The 23,998-nt window shown below is 34.7% G+C and overlaps 1 protein-coding gene across 1 annotated transcript in view; it reads left to right on the forward strand.

Annotated features, from left to right (window-relative positions):
* The window catches only part of LOC148950950 (chloride channel protein 2-like), a 256,866-nt gene extending 233,176 nt beyond the window's left edge, over window positions 1–23,690 (forward strand). Inside the window, exons 13-18 of the mRNA XM_089090525.1 lie at window positions 1,090–1,210; window positions 5,412–5,676; window positions 9,461–9,624; window positions 12,354–12,477; window positions 14,774–14,995; window positions 19,355–23,690. Of these exons, the coding sequence (XP_088946651.1) occupies window positions 1,090–1,210; window positions 5,412–5,676; window positions 9,461–9,624; window positions 12,354–12,477; window positions 14,774–14,995; window positions 19,355–19,606 (1,148 nt within the window). The 3' untranslated portion in view covers window positions 19,607–23,690. The remainder of the gene's footprint in view (window positions 1–1,089; window positions 1,211–5,411; window positions 5,677–9,460; window positions 9,625–12,353; window positions 12,478–14,773; window positions 14,996–19,354) is intronic.
* The last annotated feature ends 308 nt before the right edge of the window (window positions 23,691–23,998 follow it).

Here is a 23,998-nt window from a genome sequence, read left to right on the forward strand (position 1 = left end):
TGCTTCATTAATATAACGGCATGTTATTGAAAACCTTACTAATAGATATGTACCTTTTCTTCTCTTTTAACTCTTGGCATCTCTGATTTTTTTTTTTTCTGGTGCCGGGCTATACTCCAGGTCAGTTCACCTTAATTGCAGTAACTGATTTATGGGGAAATGATGCCTTTGTTCCACTCCCCAATTCTTTCATACGTAGACTGGTAACTCGTGTAATAGCCGACAATTGCCAAAAATAAGACAGGCTGGACAACGTCCAGGATTTTCACGCAAAGGCGATTATTTGAGGCATTTAGGAGGGGGTGCAACAATGGAAGGTGATTTTACATACCCTTTATATAAACTAAATGTTTTTTTTTCTATTGTAGAGAAAGTGGTTTGCATCTGCAAGCCTCCGTTTTGGGTATAGCCTTGGTAATACCAGTCAATATTTACCACTAGGGTAGTAATAATTGGAAAAATTTCAAATTATTTATGGGTCAAAACTCATATAGCTCACAAAATTAATAAAGTACAGCAGATTAACTATATCATTGACTCATGGGTTAAGCATAAAATATTTGCTAAAATTACTCCCGTTTTGAGTTTTGATTTATTTATCACTTCGAATAATTTTATTTGTTTAGCTACCAGTCGGAAGGAATTTTGAAAGTAGGGACCTTATGATCAGTGGGGTAGATTCCCCTTCCCCTCCTTTAGATATGGCCCTGCCAGAATTTTCTTTTTTATTTGGCGTGTTTTGTTGTATTTATAAATCAGAATTATTTGTACATTTCTGCTGTTTGATATTATTTTCTTTTTTTCTTTTTTATTTGGCGTGTTTTGTTGTATTTATAAATCAGAATTATTTGTACATTTCTGCTGTTTGATATTATATACAAATATATCTCCACACACGGGGATAGTATAAAAGGATACTCCCTCCCTCCAAAAAGGGTCTAATGCCTAATTCTCATTAAAGAATGAATCTAATGTCTATACTTGGATTGTCTGTCTATAAACTAGGTGCATTCTCTGTAGATTGTTTGTCCTTACTGCCCCCTCCAATCGTAGAAAAGGTGTGCATAAGTATATATTTGTTTATTTCAGAGAGTATGATTCTTATTGGTTCGATCCAAAGACATGAGCTAGTCACGCTTGTGCAGTCACAGATTTGCGATCGCAAGCGGATTGATGAAGCTTTGAGAAGGTACAAAGAAGCACGTGAAAAGTAAGAATTTGGATTTCTATTTATGGAAACATGAATTATGTTATTTGTCGAAGTAAACACATCATTATTCTTTCACTTGTTAAAACAATGTCAAACCCTTCTTAAATCGATTTTACCTGTTATATTTAGTAATTTTTTAGGACTGATAAATAATTGTTTAAAAGCTAGAATATTTCCTGATTGTCTAAAGTGCGCGAATGTTATCCCGATATTTAAAGGAGGGGATAAGAATTGTTTTAGTGATTATACACCGATTTCTTTACTGTCATTTATTTCTAGAGTGTTTGTAAAGTTGATTCAAAGCAGGATGGTAAGTTTTTTCGAGAAAAGATCATTTTTTAGTTCTAGTCATTTTGGGTTTAGGAGTCATCATTCTAAAGAGCATGCAGTTTTGTTTTTAACAACTTTTATTAATGATGCTTTAGACAAGGGTCGGAAGATAGCTTCAATATTTTTGGATATTATTAAAGGATTTGATTCTGTGAATCATGATATACTAGTTTAAAAGTTATATAGTAGTGGTATACGTGGTGATTTTTGAGAGTGATAGTTAGTTTTCTTAGTGGGAGGACTCAGTGTGTCGTGATGGATGGAGTTACATCTAAAATTGAACATATTTCGATTGGAGTACCCCAGGGTTCCGTTTTGGGTCCTTTGTGGTTTTTGGTTTATATTAATGACCTTTGTAGAGCTTCAAGCCATGTGTCTTGTTCTTTAGACCGTGATACTTATGGTACTAAAGGAATTCTACCATGTTTTTCTGATAACGCCCATTTTACTGCAGCTGCTAGAACTGAAAATGATTTGATGACTATATTGAAACAAGGTATTTCTTCGATTGAAAAGTGGATGCGAGTAAATAAATTGAAAATGAATCATAATAAGTCGATTTTTTTATTTATGGTAGAATTACTGGTCATTATCCATGGATTAATAGGATAGAAGTTTGTAAGATCTACTAGTACTAGATACCTAGGTGTTATTATTGATGAAAGCCTTAGTTTTAAAGACCATATTGCATCTGTTAGCAGCAAATTGTCTCGTAATATTGGTATTATTCATAAACTTAGGTATATTTTTCCGTGTGAAATTCTGAGAATGTTGTATTTATCTATGGTTCACCCATATCTCATTTACATTTGTATGGTTTGGTCGAAAACATAAGTAACTCACCTCCATCCGCTCCGTGTAACGCAGAATATGGCAATTAGAGTTTTGTATGGTAATAAAGTTGACCTATCTGTATCGGCGAGGCATCTTTACCGCGAGTATAAAATTCTACCGTTTGCAGGAATAAGAGTATTCTATAATGCTTTGTCTATGTTTAAATATTTAGCTTAGGAGTTACCATCATGGTTTTCAGGAGTCTTTAGTCTTGCGTCTACTATCCGCGATCATTTGAAAGGATCTTCTCAGTTGGTGCGAAGACAAGCTATGGTCACGTCTATGTCTAGGTTTTCAATTCGCCATGTTGTTCCGTTAGTTTGGAAGAGTTTGACAGAGGATTTGAGGAATGTTGGGGGTTTGCAGGAATTGCGTAAATTGTTAAAGAACCATTGCTTTGATGTGTATATTTTGCATGGATTATTCTGGGCCAGTTAAGTTAAGTTTTTGAGGAGGGCTTAGTTGCAGCTGAATTTGAAAATAAATATAAATATTATAAATTTATTGGTTGCTGTTTGGAGGTTCGGTGGTTTTCGGGTCCGGTATTTTTTTTTTTTTTTTTTTTTTTTTTTTTTTTTGGTTTTATTGATTTATTAGGAGGGTTTTCTCCCGTACAAGTTTGTTTCAGGGAATCGGAAAAATATTCTTTATTTTTAAATAAACCCAGTGTTGCTTACTTAAAAAAAATCCCTATTCGCTTTATGTCCTTGCAAGTGCTTCGTTTACTTTTGCATGGCTACATGGGACACCTCCAATTGTATTTCAGCCTCCTACTTTTGTATCTGAAAGCCTTTTATATTACCTGCGTTGTTTCGGTAATATTGGAGTCCCTGCCACGCCTTGCGCTTGGTCTGATTTTAGCCCTCGAGTTGCTTCTTCAAGATTATGGAATACACTTCCAGCTGTTGCTCGGGACTGTCCCGAGGAATTTGAATTTTTCTAATCTAGTTTTAATCTATAAATTGTTAGAGTTAATTGTTATATATTTATCATGTTATTTTTAATTTCTATATTTTCGATGTATTTTTCATTAAGTGTCTCTTTTCCTTTTTACAGGTATATATATTGATTTTTTTTCTAGTTGGCTATATAAAAAAGACGATGGTGTACAAACGTGTCGGTGCTGATTTCCTATAAATTAATTTCAATCTATGATCTATTAATTTTGCATCGTTTTTAGTTACTTTTTTTTTAGCCAGGTCTGCGATGTCCCGCACCGCCTTATTTCAGTTGTAGGTTTTATCATATTTAAATGAACTCTCTTTCTCTCTTTCTTTTTATCTATTCTTCTTTTTTTTATTTTTAATGATTAAATTTTCTACACGTTATGTGTTTGAATGCTTGATAGTTCAATGTTTAAAAATTTTGTTTCATGATTCCCCTTCTTTACAGGCCATGGAGCTTTAGTGGGGATTTGTGATTGCATTATTAAATGAATTTTTGTTATTTTTGTGCTGAAATCACAAAACATCCATCACTGAAATCAACATCAATCACAAAAACAGAAATCACTATCACATCATTGTTTCTAAAAGTAGTCATTGTTGGGAATTTTTGTTGAGATTGTGTGAAAAATTTTAATTATGGCATAATATATAAGTTTTGCAGAATTTATTATGGATGATACTTATCGCGACCGCTTTATTTCTATTATTGAATTCATTAAAAAACTAAGAACTTTAGCATCAGTATTTTCCTAACTTGGGTTAAAAGCTTTAAGATCGCTATTTCGCAAAAAATACATAGACAGTTAATGTGAGCTAAGGTAGCTTTAACCTCTCCCCCATCTTACACTGTTTTGGGTTAGAATGAAATATATATATATTTTAAGAACAACCGAAAACATTGCAATTTTCCCTTTTTTAAGTCGCTCTTGACAGTCAAAATAAAATACTGCAAATATATTCTTTTAAATTGAGATTTTAATTGCAATCTAAAAAGTACACCCTAAATCATGGCCACCTCCTAAGACCGAACTCTTGGGCACACACATGTCTTAGGATAGCCAAAAGCTTCAACTTCTACTTTTTAGGGACTAAAGATGTTGGGGCTCAGAAAAAAAATAGCTTAAAAAAAAAAAGAAAAAAAAAAAAAATACCGTGCCTAGGCTGGATTAAAAACTTGGACTTGTAAGATACTCTTCGCACATATCATAATAACAAGAATCTGAACAATACAAAAGGGCCAGACAAACCGCTACGTATATGCTATAACCGCTACTATACATATATATATATATATATATATATATATATATATATATATATATATATATATATATATATATATATATATATATATATATATATATATATATATATATATATATATATATATATATATATATATATATATATATATATATATATATATATATATATATATATATATATATATATATATATCGGAATCGATATCTGATACTGTTGATTTTGAATTAAAATCAACTCGGTGGTAGTGGGGAAAAGCTTGAGAGCTGTGGCTATCTAGAGTAAAGTCAAGACAGATAGTCTCGTTTTCAGAATTGTATAAAAATGATTCATTTCACTTGTTGATAGATAGTCTATCATCGATCCTAGGGCAGAACTAAGTTAGAAGGCGTATAGTAAGGGTAATTCAAATAGCCCATCATTTCTGTGTACATAAAGCTGTATACATACAGCCCCCAGTATATATTTAAAGCTGGAGAAGTAACCAAAATAGTGTATGTGCTAAAAAAAACTTACTATGGCTTAGGCAATAGCTTGTCACCAACCGGGACCAAAAGATCGGCTCCTTCAGTTTGCTTAGTCAGTTTACTTTAAATATGTTTTATTTTATTTACACCGTATTCTTTTTATGATTTTAAAATGATTTAAATACTCAAAGTATTCTCACCTTGTTAAAGCAAATTTTAAGTAAATTTGGACACGCTCGTGAAGGAGCGGACTATTTGAGGTTAGTTTGTTGAAAAAATGACATGCTTACTAGTCCGTTAGTCAATTGTTTTAAATTCCCTTGATTAACGATTACCAACTGTAAATTGTTTTCCTTATAGGGCCTTGTCAGCAGAAAGATGCGCAAATAAAAGTAATACAAATTCGCTATCACCTGACCTTATTTATTCGAAGTCCAGTCCATGTGTCTTCCACGACTCTGCTTTGCACGGGACAACACCACCCGTAGAAAAGAAGAAGAAGAAAAATAGGTTCGAAATCACAAAGGTGGTAGAGGAATATAAAAAACGATGTGACGAAGGATCCACTTCTCTAGAGAAAGCAGTAATGCCACAAGAGCATCACAGAAAATCCAGTGTTTTTAGTGTGAGTCATTGGCTACTCCACAAGTCCTAACTATTCTTCACAGTTCTAATTACTTTCAAATTTTCCCATTGCTTTTACTACAAGTTCAAAACATGGAAAACCAAAGAGAGCCTAAGTTTCATTTCAATAGGGCCTAATAGATTTTCTTAGCAGTGCTCGAAACTTGTTGCAGTGTCAATACGTTTAAGGCACAGAGTACAGAAACTTGATCAGAGAAAAAGTTCTCTATTCTTCACAGTTCTAATTACTTTCAAATTTCCCCAGTGCTTGTACTACAAGTTCAAAACATGGAAAACCAAAGAGAGCCTTAGTTTCATTTCAATAGGGCCTAATAGATTTTCTTAGCAGTGCTCGAAACTTGTTGCAGTGTCAATACGTTTGAAGCACAGAGTACAGAAACTTGATCAGAGAAAAAGTTCTCTATTCTTCACAGTTCTAATTACTTTCAAATTTCCCCATTGCTTGTACTACAAGTTCAAAACATGGAAAACCAAAGAGAGCCTAAGTTTCATTTCAATAGGGCCTAATAGATTTTCTTAGCAGTGCTCGAAACTTGTTGCAGTGTCAATACGTTTAAGGCACAGAGTACAGAAACTTGATCAGAGAAAAAGTTTTCTTTGTCTAAAAAAAAGCTATCAAGCTTCAACCATCGAAATCTTAATTTTAAACCCTCTTCCCAAGAACTAGAACTTTGAATTTCCAATCACATGAGACCTCTCTGAAGTTTTCACGAGCATCCCTTCCATTAGAACCATGTATGCCCACATGGTATAACTTACAACACCTGCCCGGCAGGCTCTGGAGGGTTATCTTGCCTCCGGAGTTTTCGTTATATGATCTTTGAACTATTTAAAAAAAATGGCTATCGCTAAATTTGTATCGGATGGATTTGAGGAGAAAAGGGCGTGGAAGGGGGGAGGGGTAGTTGCATCCGATCTCTTTTGACTCTTAAAAAGTGAACTAGAACTTTGAATGTCCAATCAAATGAGCCCTCTTTAAAGTTTATACAAGCATCCCTTCCATAAGAACCATATATGCCCCCATGGCACAACTTACAACGTCTAGTTTTTAACCAGAGATTAAAAAGATTTCCCAAGAAACTGTTTTTGCCTTAACTGCTTTATGAACGGTAAAAATAATGGAAAGAAAAGAGAATATTGCCCACTTAAGAAAATTTTCGTTTCGATCAAAATAGATTAAAAATTTGTTAAAATAGAATCCAAATTTATGTAAATTAAAATGAGCTTCTTTGATTTTTCCCTGTTCTGTTGGATAGTGCTGCATGTCAGTGGTGTTGACAGTAACGACCAAAGTTTCGCCTTATCAGTTTCTCATCAGTGGGGTTATTGTGAGGGTCAGGAGGGGGATAGGAAGGGGGGCCTTTACTCTCTCTAATATGTTTTGCTAAGAGAACAGTATATACCTGTATATAGCATAAGGTCTAGGTTTCCTGATTTTCCAAAAATTCGAGTGCCCCAAGAATGTTGAATCGTAACCATTCTGCTAATTAAGCCCTGCCTAATTTTATGAAAAATTGTTTATACATATAAAATTCATTAAGGTTATTGTTACCCATCAAAAGCTACTAGCTTGGGAAAATTTACCTGACTGTCAGAAAATGAGAGAAACCTCCCAAAAAGTCAAGTGATCTTAATGAAAATCGCCCCAGATTCAGCTTATCAGAGAACCCTACTGTAGGGGTTTCAAGCTCCTGTCTACAAAAATGTGGAATTTTGAACATTTTGCCAGAAGAAAGATCATAGATGCGATTTTATTTATTTTACTTTTTCCCATGGGTGATCGTATTGAAGGAATGGTCCTAGAAGATCAGGAGAGGGCTAAGTCGAACGGAAATTGCAAGTTCTAGTTCTTTTTTAAGTGACTGAAAAGATTGAAGGGAAAACTGACCTCCCTATCACGCCCCTTTTGTCCCCAAAGAGATCTGATAAAAATTTCAGGATAGCCGTTTGAGTCAGCATAGTTGAAAGGTCAAATAATTATACTTCTGGGGATGACGTGACCCCCCCCCCCCACACCCCGAGGGAAAAGGGATGTAAGTCGAAATTTTAGGGAAAGGGGGAATTTTAAACAGGAGAAGGGGATTGCCTGACATGATTTGTAAAACGGTCCGAAATTAAAATGAAAACAAGGTTTTTTCCAACTGAAAGTAAGAAGTTCGAATAAAACTTACAACGAACAGTATATGAGCCGGCAGCCCCCTCCTCAACCCTCGCCTTTTACGCTGAAGTTTATGAATTTGAATAAGAAGTTTTTTTAAGGAAGATTGAAACTTTACCATAAAGAGCGAGGGTTGAGTAAGGGGCAGCCCCACTCAAGTACGGAATAATTTCTGTCCATTTTAAGTTTTAATGTTGCTCCTTGCTTTCAGTTGAAAAAATCTGTTTTTTTTTAAATCAATACTTAGATCAACGCTACAGCTCCAGTGTAAAAAAGGTTAATAAAGTTCAAAATTGTCTCCATTTATAATCAACTCGTATTCAAAAAGTGAAACCAGTTGTTTTTTCTCTTCCCATTTTTTATATGGATTATAAGAACTTTTTTTTTTTTTTTTTTTTTTTTTTTTTTTTTTCACCAAATAGTTACAATCCAAGAATAACCAGTGACCGAATAATCAAACTTTGGTGACCAATTTGCGACTCGAAGTCAAAATTGAGACCAATTATATGGTTAGAACGAATGAAGCTTAACACAGAGGATTTTTTATTTCAATTTTTCTTTATTAATTGTACATTTATCATTAAGATATTAACAGCATTAGGCTTTTGCCGTTCTCTTTTAGTTGTTTTATTTTTTTGGGTCTTTTCTCTTACTTTCTTATGAGTGTGATTTCTCTTCCATCTTGGAGTTTCTCACCTGAGTTTTAAGGGATAGAGAGATAAAGGGGTAGGATAGGGCTTGAGTAACCAGTGGCTGAGTAATCAAAACTTTGGTGACCAAATTGTAACTCGTAGTCGCAATTGAAACCAGTTATATGGTTAGAACAAAGGAGGCTTAACACAGAGGATTTCTTATTTCGATATTTCTTTATTAATTGTATATTCATCATTAAGATAGTAAACATCATTAGGCTTTTACTGTTCTCTTTTAGTGGTCTTAATATTTTGTGTAATTATTTCTTTGGTGTTTTCTCTTGCTTTTATTTTCCTTTGTTTGGTCATTGCTCCACTTCTTTGAGGCGTGATTTATCTTCTATTTCGGAGTCCCTCCTTATTTTCAAGGGGTAGTGGGCTGAAGGGTAGGTAAGCCCTGACGAGGATAAGCTGATTATAAACGGTTGGAGCTCTTCCGGTGCCGTGAGATGATTTGGGGTCTCCACATCGTCATAAGTTCCTTTCTCCGTATCTATCCCCGACTGGGAAATCCTGCTTCCGTGGCCTCATAGTGACATCAGGGTTGACCTTTCACAAGTTTTCCTAACCATAACTGTGACTGCTAAAAGCGCTGTTGGGTGATCTTGAGAATTGGTGCCCCTCTAGGAAACTATAGCCTAGTAAACAACACATCATTTGCACTGGATTCTGATAAATGGATAATTCTTCTGAGTTAAGTCTGTTTTGATGGGCTCTTTCGGCTGAAAGACCTCTTCTTAGCTACGTTGACTGTTATGGATTGCATTTGAGGGAAATGGGAACTTCCTGAGAGGGTGTAAAGGAGGAGAGTTTGAATAGATTGGGACTTAATCGAATTAATTATAACTTACGTGGTTTTGTTAATAAAGTGAATTCATTTCGAGTAGATAGTAATAATAAAAATTTAATTTCAGCTATTTCAAATACACGATTCATCAAAACACAAACCATCTGCTGTGCACGTTAAATCAGCAATAAAAAGGTCAAATTCGTTTTGCCAGGACAAGGAAAAGAAAGAAGACAGTCAAGTCCTTTGTGACCTGACACCCAACCAAAGTCTCTCAGCTTGTGATAGCAGGTATAATGCAATCCCATCTATTACGCATTAATTTCTTTGCAGGACTAGTAAAGAACGAACGACCTTGTCATCGTTACCCAGAGTACCCTTTAAAGTATTTTACTATAACGTCATTTATGGTTTTAGTTTACGGTTATGACGTCATTCTTCATCTCCTATACGAAGATGCAGTTTTAGTGCAAAAATTGATTTTATTTTAAGTATTGCGTTTGGTTAATTACAAAAGGCATTAGATATAGCAATTGCCTTGAAAATGAGCCCCTAAAAATCTTTTTATTATGTTCCAGTGCCCTGCTATTAGTGAAGAAGGAAAAATGGAAAAAAAGAGGACACAAATTGCTTCCGATGCAAAAAAGGCGATTTTTCTTGTTGTTCAAGCCAGGGGACTGTTCGGCCATGGTGACTCCAATAGTGTACTGTTTAGTTTGATCCGATTTGAATTCAAAGCAATTATTTTTGAGTTACTATGTGTCGCGACCCTGCTGTAGAACAGTGGATTGGTGCTCTATGTGGCAATACGGAGCCCAAGGTTTGATCCCAACCAAAGCTGGGTTGGGTGACAAGTTTCCTCCTTGTCCCTGTGAAAAATCTTTCCTTATCGACCGGGTTTTGTTCTTTACTGGGTCGTAGATACTACTGCAACTACAATGTTTTCTAGAGGTAAATAGAATTACCCTCCAATAAGCGTAACATCCCGTAATATGTGAAATCACACAAAAGACCATTTTTGGCCATTTAGAGAAAACAGAAGACATTCTTCATATTAAACCCCCTTCTCCCCCAAATTAGAATCTTGAGTATGACCCTGACCACAAGAAAAAGATATTTCATAACAAGGCCCCAGGAGATTTCTATTTTCCTGGTCTGAAACCGCAGAATAAGAAAAAAAAGCACTTGTCTTTAACCAACTAGAAATAAAGAAAAGGAAAATCGAAATGTGTCTCAGAAGGACTAGCTATTTTTACCTAGAAGTATTTTGTATGCATCTCCATCTCCTAATCACTTCTTTGAGGAAAAAACAGAATATCATAAGGTTTAGCAAAAACTGATATTTTAACTTATCGAAAGAACCCTTCCACAATAAATGAAAAAATGTATTTAACTAATCAATAGAACTTATATAGTTGAAGTATAGTTGTATAGTTGACTATAGTTGACAACTATAAGAGGGTTGAGTGCAAATTAATGTAAAAAAAAAAAATATTATGGAATGCATTTTGGATTGCTGCAGTCATGTAGGTAATCTCGAAGACCGCACTGCCTTTCCATGACAATAAATAACAGTTTGAATAGGGATTCATACTTTTATTAGGCAGTGAAGAAAAAAACAATTAAAAAATAAACTGGATACTTCGATCACTGTACATGTGATCAGAATATCCGTTATATTTTTTTATTGTTTTTTTTTTTCACTGTCTAAAAAGAATTTATCCATATTCGAACTGTTATTTACTGCAGTCGTGTAATCATGGTTCCGGCTGACTCTTGATTTCAGGATAAAAGCATGGACGTCTCGGAGCTATGGAGTCGTTGTAAATATATTTTGATGGGTCGTGGAACATTATGAATTAGGCTCGGAGCTCTGTTTGTGCTGCATATATCTCTTTGTGTGCAACTTCAGTTTACTATCTTTCAAATTTGGCTTTCGAATAGCGCCTTAGAATTTATATTAAAACTTATAGACAGATCTGCATCTGTCTTTCTTCATTTTTTTACGTATGTTTTTGCTAGAAATTGAGTTGTAGATGCATAATTCATTGTGATAAATATATTTATGATGAAACACATTCAAAATTCAAAACTAGTTCTATGTAATAAATTAGAATGTCGATGAGCTCTGAAAATTATGACGTGATACAATAAAATGGGTAATGGATTCGTTTTTTGTCTAAAGGAAAGCCACTATATCTCATTATAGAGATTACAAGCAGTCAATAGGTTCTATTAAAAGGTGAAAATGTTTACATATGGTTTGATAAATATATCGTTTTTTTTATAACGTTTTGGGGATCAAGATGGACCTTTCTGGAGAAGCTTTCTTTTCTGGATGGGGGGGGGATAGTTAAAGGGACTTTGAAGTTTGGGATAAGAGGTGAACTATTTTCTCTCAGGTCCTCAGAGACTAGTATATGCTATGGTTATTGTCTTTGTTTGTACCTGTTGTCCGAGTGACTCTTTGATTAGTTAGTTATAAACAGGAGTGAATCTCCAGCATTTTTATTGGGGGGGGGGGCAAGAGGGGTCCATATCTGGATAGTCAAAGGGCATGGGATAAATACTATTTTTTTCTCCACATTATTGGGGGGGGGGGGCAACTGCCCCCCTTGCCGCCCCCAAACGACGCCCCTGGGTATAAAGATATGCTGTCTCTGAATTTCAATATGAAGAATAAGTGATACCTTAAAGGGGATTGACACACTTTCTATAAAGATAAAATGCCTAGTATATCTGAAGTAATTGATGACGCCACTAGAAATGTATTCTTAACCGAATAAAATTGTTCGTTGCCAGTATGAAGTGGCTTAAATTTAGCAGTGCTGGTTTTATTCAAACTTTTAAGGATGAGGCTTAATGGTGATTTTTGGAGAAGGAGGATATTTTGTAAATATGGGAAAACAGTTTTGTTTGTAAGAGCTTAACTGCTTGTGAATTGTTGAGAAAAAAATGACCTTATTACCTTTACTTACATTTACCCTTTACCTTTTTTTTCTTACTTACCTTTCTTTCAGTCGTCTAAGACAAGCCTTTGAGTCAATATTTCGAGCTCGTAAGAATTCAGCCTCTGGATCAATCCTGATAACTGATCCGATTACAGAAGGGCTCGCTGGAAGCCTGGGAAAAAAGGCGCAACAGGTTGGTTTTTTTAAGTTTGTGATTTTTTTTGTGTAGCAAGAAGAGCAACAATTACAATCTCGAAACCCTAGGGCCTGGAAAATCTGGATCAAACAGATCTGACCCATCCACTTGGATCAGATAGATCTGCTCAAAATAATGCATGAATAAGCAGATAAGAAATCAATGTTTCAGCACATACTAGAAATCTAGGAACTAGTTTGTGCAGTTAGCTTTGACGGATTAGAGGTTTCTTATACTAGATAAAATGAGTGGAAAATTCGTTTATGAGAACAGGGCAGCTTCATAAGAGACAGCTATTCTATTTATTGCATATTTTTCATACGGAACGAATGAAAATAATTTTTATCTTGCCACCGAACTGAAACCAGGGATGGTTAGGTTGGGATCAAAGGGGTTCAAACAGGCCATTTGTCTCGTGGTTGTGAGGTATTTGCAGTTATTGGGGGTATTCCTCCGTCCCTAACCGTCGATGGGAAGTCCGGGTTGTGCACCTCAAAATGGTAGTCCAGCAGATTTCGATGAGTCACACACCTGACGCAATCGAATACCAACAAACACAGGGTGCCATCAGTATGGGGAGCTGACGGTTAAATAAATTCCCACGAAGCTGATTGACATAAATATGACTGTAGAAGCGGAAAACACACCACCCTCGGTCTCTATGGGGCACCACTATATAAACACGTCTCCCCAAGACCTCTACGAAATCATCAATGCTTACTGAAATCTAAGACGAAACAAGTCTCCTGCTGAGGACAACAATTCGCTTGAGATTTATAAATTTCCCCTTACCTGATAGCAAGCCATCTACTGCCATTATTTACAGAAATATGGAAAACCCTGAACTTCCCAAAAGACTGGAAAATTTCAGGCATCCTCCACGTTTACGAAAAAGGTGGAAATACAGAGGGTGCTAATTATAGAGAGACATTTTGACCACCACCACGTTGCCTAAGTTCAATTTTACGCATCTGGATATCAGATCAGACTTGGGACGGCGATATCCGCCGACCTTGTTTCAACATTAATAAAATCTCAAGCATCATCAAGCTCCCCCGGCTCCGCTGACTTGGACATGTTTTGCGTCACCCCAACGACTACTTCATTAAACGAATACTTCTTGCTAAGCCCTTATCAACATGGTGTAAAAAAGGAGTTAAATAAAAAGAATCTTGGTCATTAGTCAAGCAAGATCTGGAGCCTGCTGGAAGTTTCCTTAAATTCAGCCATAAATGGGACAAGTGCTGGCTTAGGTTCGCCGAAGAATTGGCATAAGATCATCCATCGTGGGAAATCCTCATTCAAAAGCTTTGTTCGGAGTCTGATTGAGGCGGAATCTCCTGGTCCTGCTGCAAGTACAAGTAAAGTGAGGGGCTTGTCACTTTGGCTGAAACAGTTTGGGAAACTAAGAACATAGGCGTTGACTATAAAAGGAAAGGCCCTTTCAATGGGATCAAGCAATGGGTAAATAAAAAAAAAATTGTGATGTTTTTTCAATTAAGCTATCCCAATTTGACGGTGATTTAATACAGTTTTTACTGCAGTTACTCCCATTTTTGCTGAAAGGTCAATCCCAGTCGTATGTCAGGCGGTAGATCAATTAGATACAAAACGTATATGTCTGCGAGCACGACCTCTTTTATGAGAAAAACAAGGACTTAGTAAGAATAATTAGAAATTCAACTCAACGAGCCTTCTGAAAAGAACTAGTAATGAATGTTAAAGAACTGTAAGTAAATATTTTGTTACAAAGGACTGTAAAATATTAAACATCTTGGATAGACTAATCATCATATTTAAAACAAACGTGAATTAAATTAAAAAAACGGGCCTTTTCAAATTAAAGTAAATTGACAATTAAGTACCAGTTAAACTATAACGTAAAGAATGGAAGGTTATAGCGGGTTTGAGGGCTCGTGCCTCTTGAGATACAGGACATTTCCAGTTAGTTCGAGTTTTAATATCGCTCTTAATTTTATTTGAAAAAAAGTTCTCATTTTTTAATTTGGCAAAAATAAGAACCTAACCGACCAAATTCATGATATGTTTTTTAATGCTCTAGGTTTGAGTCGACTGCTTGAGCATCGTTTTTATTTTCTATTTGCTCTAACAGTAAATTTTTCCAAATTCAAATTATCCCGCTCTTCAAAAATTTCATATTCGTATTTTTGACTATTTTGGACCTCGATCCTCCCTTTCGAAAAAGATAATTTTTCGAATGAAAAGAAATTTTCTTTCTGCAACTCGTCTTGAAAATTACCAGCATTTTAATAATATTTTCCTTACTTTTTAGATGCGAGGTATCGACTTAAATGTAGAAGAGAGAGAAGAGTGGGAGGATAAGGAACTATCTCAAACCATATGCCTCCTTGATGTTACAATAGATCCCTCCCCATTTCAGTTGGTCGAAAGAACTCCACTGATCAAGGCTCATAGCATGTTTAGCATGTTGAATGTCACCCATGCTTACGTCACTGCCATTGGCAAATTGGTGGGAGTCGTGGCCCTAAAAGAGGTATGTAAAAGATGCATCCTCATTTCTTTGTTTCTTCAGTAAGAATAAAATTGTCTGTATTTTGAAATAGTTCGTTCATGAGGCACCCTGTGCTTGGAGTTTTTCTTGAAAGAAAAAAGCTATTCTTTTAACCAGGCTATTTTTTCTGTAGTGAAGATTTCAGTTTGACTACTTTGATTCCTGATGTAAACACATACTTCTTTCTGATGGATTCAATTTTTTTTCTTCGTTTCACAAGAATGTTAATTTAGCTGCTGATATTCTTAAGATAAAAATGTTTATCAAACAGAGAAAGTTCGCAACAAATTAAACCTAATGTGGCAGATAATGGGCCAATTTTTAGCCATTCAATGATATTTCTACCTTCATTCGGGAAACACCAAGCTATCATTTTTTTTTTTTGCACTGGTCCTTTAAGTCTCAGACATGAATGCAAAAATACCTGAAATTTTAAATTGAAAATTTTTGTTTTTTTTTACTGAAAATACAAAAAAAAATTCAAAATTAAAATCTCAAATCCTTTGTTAGAATTTTATCTAGTATATTTTTTATTTTTTCAATCAGTTCAAACCGATGCTGAAGACCAGCAGTCAATATTAGTGAGAAATACATGCCCTTGTTTTTAATTTTATCTCTACTTTTTATATCAGATATGATTTTTAGATCAAGGGCAAGACAAATTATCTCTGTTAATAGAATCATCAATGTACTTTAGGAATCAAAAATAACAAAATAACAACATAAAGAGTCTGTTATACACGTCAAAAACAGGGTTGCAAATTTGAGGTGAGCAACAAACTTGAAAAGGGAATAGATTTGTAAATTGTTCCTTATTTCTAATTTTGTATACTAGCAATACCTTAACCAAGTCAAAAAAAGCTACCAAACCTTTTGATTTTGAGATAAATGCCAAAAAACAAAAAGAATGGAGAACACTGTATCTCCACTTGACCTACGATACAATAACCAGGAGATAGAGCAAGTCGTGGAGTTCAAGTACTTATGAAGCACCATCTAAAATTCAGGATCATGTCAGCAAGAAGGCAAGCTAAGAATCGGCCACGCTAACGCATCCTTCAGGAAACTCTCTCAAATTTGGCGCAGCTAGAAGTACTTTCTCCGACTCAAGTTGAGGCTGTTCAACAGCAACATCCGCTCGTCGCTTTGTTATGTTCTGAAACTTGTTACCTAGATCAACAACTTGAAAATAAACTCCTCGTGTTTGAAAACAATTGTTTAAGGCACAATCTAAATATCCACTGGTCCCAAAAAGTAACGAAAGCTACTGTACAATAGAAGACGTCTCAGCCTCTGATAACCGAAGTGACCAAATATAGGAAGTGGAGTTACCTTGGTCATGTAATCCGCATGCCCAAAACTCGACTACCGAAGGTCGTCCCTCAGCAGGGCTTCCATTCTCGAATTTTAAAATTCGGGGACAAGTCTTAAAAATTCGGGGAGTTTTCGGGGACAAGTCTTCAAGATTCGGGGATTTTTCGGGGGAAAAAACAAAATGAAATTTTGTCGTTAAAATTTAGGAGCCAAAAAGTTTTAGCTTCGTTTTCAGGCTCAAGTAGGGCTTGGATCCGCGTAGTAAATTAAGCCTTTTACAGAGTTGGTTTTAGAACTATAGCACGGGATTGGAACTCATAGCTGAAAACGCTTATTGCTGATATTGCGGCAAAAACGTCAAAATTGTTTTCAAATTAAAAGAAAAAAAAAGTGAACACATGTGAACTGTAAATACCAGTAGCAATTTTTGAATAAGTCATCAGTCTCAGTAATTCATTAATGATATAAAAAAAAGATATTGTTTGAGGTTTCTACATAGGTAAATTAAATAGATAAAATTAAAACTATAAGTATCGGGCAACATTAAAATTTAAAACAAAAAAGAACTAAATTAAACAAGTAAATTCGAATTTAAATTAAAAAGGAAATTTTGACGACAAATGACACATTATTGTTTTTTCTTGATGATTATAAGGTCTTAAGTGTTTACCCTCCCTCCTCCCCCAGAAATCCCCCTCGGAAAAACACGGAAAATACTCCCCCCCTCACAAAAATACCCCCTGCAGAAAATACTCCCCCCGGAAAGTACCCCCGTGGAAAATACCACCTGTGGAAAGTATCTCCGCGGAAAATACCCCCCACGGAAAGTACCCCCGCTAAAAATACCCTCGGAAAATAGCCATCCCCCCCTGCGGAAAATGCCCCCTCGGAACACACATTTTTTTCATTGATTGTTTTTACTATGCTTTCCTTTATTTTGGTTACCTCATAATCACTATATAGTTACCGATTAACCCCCAACCCTACCATCAACCCTGCGGCCATCCATGTTCCAAATATAATACTTATTGCAGTCTCATTTTTATATCAGTCCTTCTAATGCCTGGACATGATATTTATAGACTACAAATTATACAAAATCACTTATTCTTTTTCTTCACACTAACATTATTTGCCATTATTAACCAACAGTTCGTGATAAATAAGTCCAAAAATAATGTAAAAGTTGACAAGAATACAATATAAGCCTAATAACCAAATTTTTACTTTCAGCTGTAATGTAAATTTTCTTATGAATAATATTTTTGGGGTCACTTCCGTTTAAATCCTTTATTCCCTAAGCTTGTACATAGTCTATAGCAAATTTTTTTCTCATTAGGAGGGGGAGGGGGTGGTGCATTTTTTATGGTAAGAAGAATGGATTTCGGGATTTTTCTTAAGAAGAAATAAATTATACCACAATTTCTTTAAATTCTTTTATTTCTATCGCAGAATTAGCCTTCATACAGGGTTACTAATTTTTCAAGCATTAGAAGTTGTAAGGATAGGCCTAAATATTTAAACAAAATTATTTGGCTATCCTGAATTCGAGCAAAATTTATTTTCCGTAAAAAAGTTTTCGCCTCACTAACAACTTTGCAAAACCGTAAAAAGATCCTAAAACTGCAGTTTAAAATATTACACCCACTTAAAACATTACACGGGTGAAGGGACCAAAATAATAATTGTGAGGGAAGTGCTGGGTCAATACGTTTAAGGGTAAAAGGTGGTATGACAAGTACAATTCTCAGATAAAAAAATGAAAAGAACTTAAATTTTACACATCGAATGAAACAAAAATTTAAATGGTAAGAATTCTTGGCAAAAAGATCAATTCCTTTAATATAATATGCGTTCAATCATTAAGTATTAAACATTAATACAGTATGTCCCAAACCAAAAATAGCAAAAGAAAGCCAAATTTAAACTTATGATTTGACTTTCAAAACAATTCTCCTTTAGAAGTTCAATTTCAAAGCCCAAGATCATACTGAGCGTTCCGTTAAACAACTTCAAATATAATTGTTGGCTAATTTTGTCAAGATTGTCTTGACCACAAATTGTGTAAATGCAAGAATCTTATAGTATTTGGAATACTGCATTCGAAATGGTTTAATCTAAATGCAGGAAAATGACATTTTTGTGAGCAAATGAAGAACCGTCTATACTTAAATTGTATCGGTCTGGTTCTTATGCAAAGCAACACAGGAGATAAAAATTAACGGAGAAGAGAGTAGTGAAAAGTTATGGTATGTAAAGTAATGTTTGCTAGGGATAGTCGCTAGGGATGGCACCATGGGCTGGGTGATTTTTGGGGAAATTTCGGGGATTCGGGGAACCAAATTTTTTTTTCGGGGAGATACATAGATTTTCGGGGAAATCCCTGAAAATTCGGGGATAGTGGAAGCCCTGTCCCTCAGTGGCAGCCACGTGATACTAGAAGAAGAGGAGACTCCGAAAACACCCTATGACGCAGCTATCGGGCTCACCACACAAATCTCAATGCCTCAATCTAACCCGAATGGGAAGATGTCTTGGTGGCCGCAGCGATGAGATATGACCGGATATAATCTATGAGATATAATCTCCTGGATTCTGCCGTCTGCTTTCTTTACTATGTCACTGCTATGAGAGAGAATCATGAAATATATGGACACTAAGGCATATAGGCGCCTTTTAATAATTTTGTACTAAAATTTACTTTTTAAGTGAATTTTATAATATATTAAGTGAAGAATACATATTGTATATAAGATATTTGACTGGTAATATGACTAATATGGCTAGACCTTAGTAACTATATTCAGTATATAGAAAATGATCTTTGAATATGAATAAACATGGTATGAAAAAATGTATCTTCTGGGTGTATTAAGTATGACCTCACCATAACTCAGCCGCGAACAAATTCAAGGCCGCATAGGTCAAACTCAACCCCACATAGCTGACTTTGGAGGAAAACTGTGAATGAAGACTGCCCTAAAGTAGTTTCAAATTTTTAACTTATTTTTTCTTTCTGTTTTTTAGCTCCGAAAGGCCACAGAAGATATCAACGCTGGCCTACTCAGACCTCGTCTAGACACATTTAGACTTGACAACGAGTGTGACTCAAACAAAGATACTCTCGAGACAATGCCAACCACCACAACCATTGTCAGTGACCCCTGTCCATCTGTATGTATTATCATTGAGGACGAGGAAAAAGAAGAGCCAAAAAGATCGAGCATTCGCTCATACAAATATAGAGCTTGTGATGACTCATTCGCTAAAACCGATTGATATTGAGGCTCCTCAAGGATATCTGCCTAAATAGTAATTACATTTTAAATCTTAAGTGCCAAGATATAAATCTGAACAACAATAGGCAGCACCAACACTACTACCATCTATTGTCACCCCTATCAGTGAAGAAGAAGGGCCAATAGATGTGTTCTTGTAAATATACCGCTATGGGGCTAATATAGGGCTATATAGAGCTAGGTTTTCACCACAACTGAATGATATCGGTGCTTCCTAAGCCTGCTTATCTGAATGCTAGATTATACTTTATATTTCAAGTGCCAAGATATATACCCGTCAAATAGCAGATAGAACCAATACCACAAATCTTTATTAAATTATTTCTATTTCTGTCGTTAAAAGAGAAGAGCCGACACGATTAAGTATGTCCTCACATGGACATAGGAATAAAAATGAGTCATTTCCCTAAAGGAAATAACCTTGAGTCTTTCCTCGGCTACTTAGCTATGTGTCAAAGTTTAGTTTCTAAACCAAGTGCAAATATATGAACAAGAACAATGGCTGCCATATTAAAGGCCTTTTCTGGCGAGAAGTTGTTGATCCAACAATCGTGTTCTTACTACCAACAAAGGTTTTGTTGATCAACAATATTGATGAAAACGACCCACAACTGAAATCGTTGCTTGTCAATTTCGCTAGTCAAGTCTAAGCGGTAAATTTAAAGGAGGGATAACATGGGGGATTTTTGTTGCTACAATTTAGACGAGAAAAAACAATTAATTTTTCATAAAGGTTTCGTACATACCGTTAGCTTTGATCTCTTGCCTAATTTAAGACATGAGAAGGTACTTCCTTTTGAATAAACTATCCCTTTTCCTTCCAAAGGACAGTGACGAAGTATTGTTGTGTTTTATGGAAAAATTTACAAATTGATCAAACCGTGAAAAGTTTTAAAAAAAAAAAAAAAAAAAAATAGAGGATTAAACACTAGTTTAATTCAAAATAGTAAAACAATATTCAATTGATTTTGAAAATATTGCCTTGTATTTCCAATAATAATAACAACTTGTGTTATCGCGAAAATTATTGTTCATCAACAATTGTTGATAAACAAATCTGTTCCCGCGATTGTTGATCAACAGTTTGTTCGCCAAAAAAAGGTCTTATGTGTTACAGATTACTTTCCTACTGCATCACTGTCGATGAAAGTGAAAGTTCAAATAAAGTTGATTATAAGCTGGTATAAACATAGGATTAGAAATGAATTATTTACAAAAAGTTATTAGTATTGATGACCTTCAAAATATTTATCTTAATACCTTAATATTTACCTTAGTTTCAAGCGTCAGGATGTGAACAAAAACAATGGAAATCACCACCAACACTACAAAAACCTGTACTGTAAAAATAATTTTTAAAATCAATCAACGTCAATTGAAGCTAAAAAATATGTCTGATTGTTGTCTCTACCCAAATCATGTCAATCCTACTGATTACCTCGTTTTTATTGATAGGAGACATAATTTTTCAAATTAGAAAATATTAATCTCGAATTTTATACTATAATCGCATGTTTGTTTATTCTGTCCGAAAGACATACCTTGATCCATGATCAGCGTTCTGTAGAATTAAAGCAATGCTCACTACATAACTTATATTTTTATCCTCCTTGATCTTATTTTAGATTAATTAATTACACATCAAATAATATATGAGGTGTTTTTCTGTAAGTCTACCGACGACATATCATTGACTTTTTAAAGTTTAAAACAAATTGCCACAATATTACAAGAAAGGAAACAAAATTTCGCAGTCAAAACAGTAGGTCAAAGTAGTTTTCGTCATGGATATTTTTCCTAGTTTGTTCACATTGATAATTTTAAGACTCCACTTCTGAATGAATTAAGAAAAATATCCATGAAGTAGAAAATTATTCTGGAATAAAATTTCTATTACGAGATTATTTTTTTGTTTCTTGCGAGACTTAAGGGATTTAGAAGAAATTAGTTTTGAATCTTAACTGTAAACACCGATCAGTAAGTAATAGAACAGTAATTTACAGAAAATAAATAGCAATGGCCTACTTTTTATTAAATTCAAAAACTATTTTGCTAAGTTGCTCTCAAAAGGAGAATCATCTGGGCAATTCCTCTGAAACCACACTTTGATTCCCCTCATCCACTTACCATCGTCAACCTCCCTTGGAGAGGAACCTAGCAAACGGTTTTTGGCAATTTTTCAGATGTTTAAAAACATATGATACCTTTGGTTGTGAGGACGACAATACATGCAATTTACCGATTTCTGCCTTTTTCAAGCACCCCTTCCCCCTGAAACAAATTCCTGCCGAAAATATTATAAATTACTATTCAACCTTATGATAACAATGTATAGAGAGGGAAAATTGAACACACGCTCTTATAAATGTGCCATTCCTATGCCAAGTTTGTTATGTTCATACGTCATAGATATAAAAACAGAAAGATTTATTGCCCGTTTTGATTTTAAGGTTTTAACCAACCTTATAATTTTAAGGTTGGGATCCCTCTACCCATATTAATTCTGAAAACCATTCAGTATTTAGTAACCAATTTTTTTTGTTCTCATTTTAGGGTTTAGGGACGATCTTTATGAATTTTTACTACAAATAGTTGATCCAATTGACACATTAAAGACTACAATATTGGGCTAGTGTTCACTCACTCATACAAAGCAACTGACATCGGTGAATCTAAAGATTAAATTCATGAATGTCGAGTTTTATTTCAAGCAGGGGCGTAATTTTCTATGGGGCAAGGAGGGAGGGGGCAGCTGTCCTCCCTACCAGACTTTAGTTTGTCCCTCCCCCCTCTTGAAATGTAGTTTCTTGAAAAATATTGTCGAGACTGAAATAAGCCTGTGTAATTCAAGCATCCACGGAAACGGGTCGGTTTTCCTTATTATAACTTTGCCTTTGTTCTGCTATATGGCTCATTTTTCAATTTTCACTATCATTTTCACTTTTTTGGGGGAAAATTGGCTCCAACTTGCCCCTCCCCCAGGATTTTTACGGAATTACGCCACTAATTCCAAGTACTAGATGTAATCAAGAAAAATTTTAAGTTCTTGGTTCTTGAAAATTCTTTAGACTTTTATAGGTTTTAAGGGACAACTTCAATTAGTCAGAATTTTGATAAAAAAAAATTATCAAAATGTATTCATGTATATATGGACGTGGCTACGATTTTGCCTTAGGAGAAAGAGACAAGAGACAAACAACTTTTTTTAACCATCATTTAGAAGAAAATCTCTTTTCGTTAAAAACCTCTGTTTGCATATTTTTAAGCTTTAATGGATGGACTCCCTTCAAACTTTACCCAAAAAGTTTTTCAGTTTTTCAAACATTAAAAAGTTTAATTAAATTTAATTAGTCATATATTTAATTTATATTGATCTTTGATCTTTTAAGTATATCTAGTGTCGAATAAAATTAATGATAGTAATGATGTTAGAACGATATTACAATGTTTTGCCAATGACTCACATTTGACCGTTGTTGCTTGGACCGAAGTGGAATTGTTAGATGACAAGTGCTATCAAACTCCCTTCCTTCTTATCTAGACCCGAGTGATTGTTCACCTGTCTAATATTTATTTCGTTCAGTTCTTTTTATTTCGTGTATATCCTTCAGCTATAAGAAAGCCGGTCTTATATTTGTACTATATACTTGTTCGATTCCTTTCCCTTTTACGGCATTATTTGTGTTATCTGTCATATTAGAATGTTAACTGGTATATTTAATGACTCCTAGTATTAGCTACAATATTATATTATATTCTGACTCACTGTACCATTCGGGAACTTCTGCCCTTCAGTTCTTTGTTATTACTTTTATTTGTGAACGTGTTTATACCCTTACATTATTTGAATTTTTTAAGTTAGATGAAGTCAGCGCAACTCTGAAGTTCTTAGACAATAGTCCAATTTTGTGTTTTTTATTGATAATTTCAATTAGTTGAGTATTTATTAATTTTACTGACGGTGCATACTATTTGCTCTGTGATATTTTTTTTTCTTTTTTAAGTAAGATAACGCACTTGTGACCACGTTTTGTGTATAATAATGTTTGAATAAATTCGTTTATGATTTTTATTTTTTTTTTTTTTTTTGTACTAGCAGGTCGAATTTAGAACCCGAAATATAAGGAATGATATTAAAATTAGGATATTTGAGTGGATTGCAATTAGTTTTGCTAGGTAAAACGCAGAAATAGGGCTGCTGAAGGAAAATCAGCATGCTTTAACCATTTGTGGATGGATAATCCAGCCGTATTTTCCAAAAAAGGAGTTTACGGGTTTACGCCCCATTCCCCAAAAATCTAATGTTTTCTTTAAAGATTTTCTCACAATATCTTATATTCTAATGTAATTTGCGAATTTTGCACTCTTTTGA

This window comes from Artemia sp. Qi Xiang Cuo, chromosome 6, assembly GCF_049724085.1.
Source record: "Artemia sp. Qi Xiang Cuo chromosome 6, ASM4972408v1, whole genome shotgun sequence".
NCBI lineage: Eukaryota > Metazoa > Arthropoda > Branchiopoda > Anostraca > Artemiidae > Artemia > Artemia sp. Qi Xiang Cuo.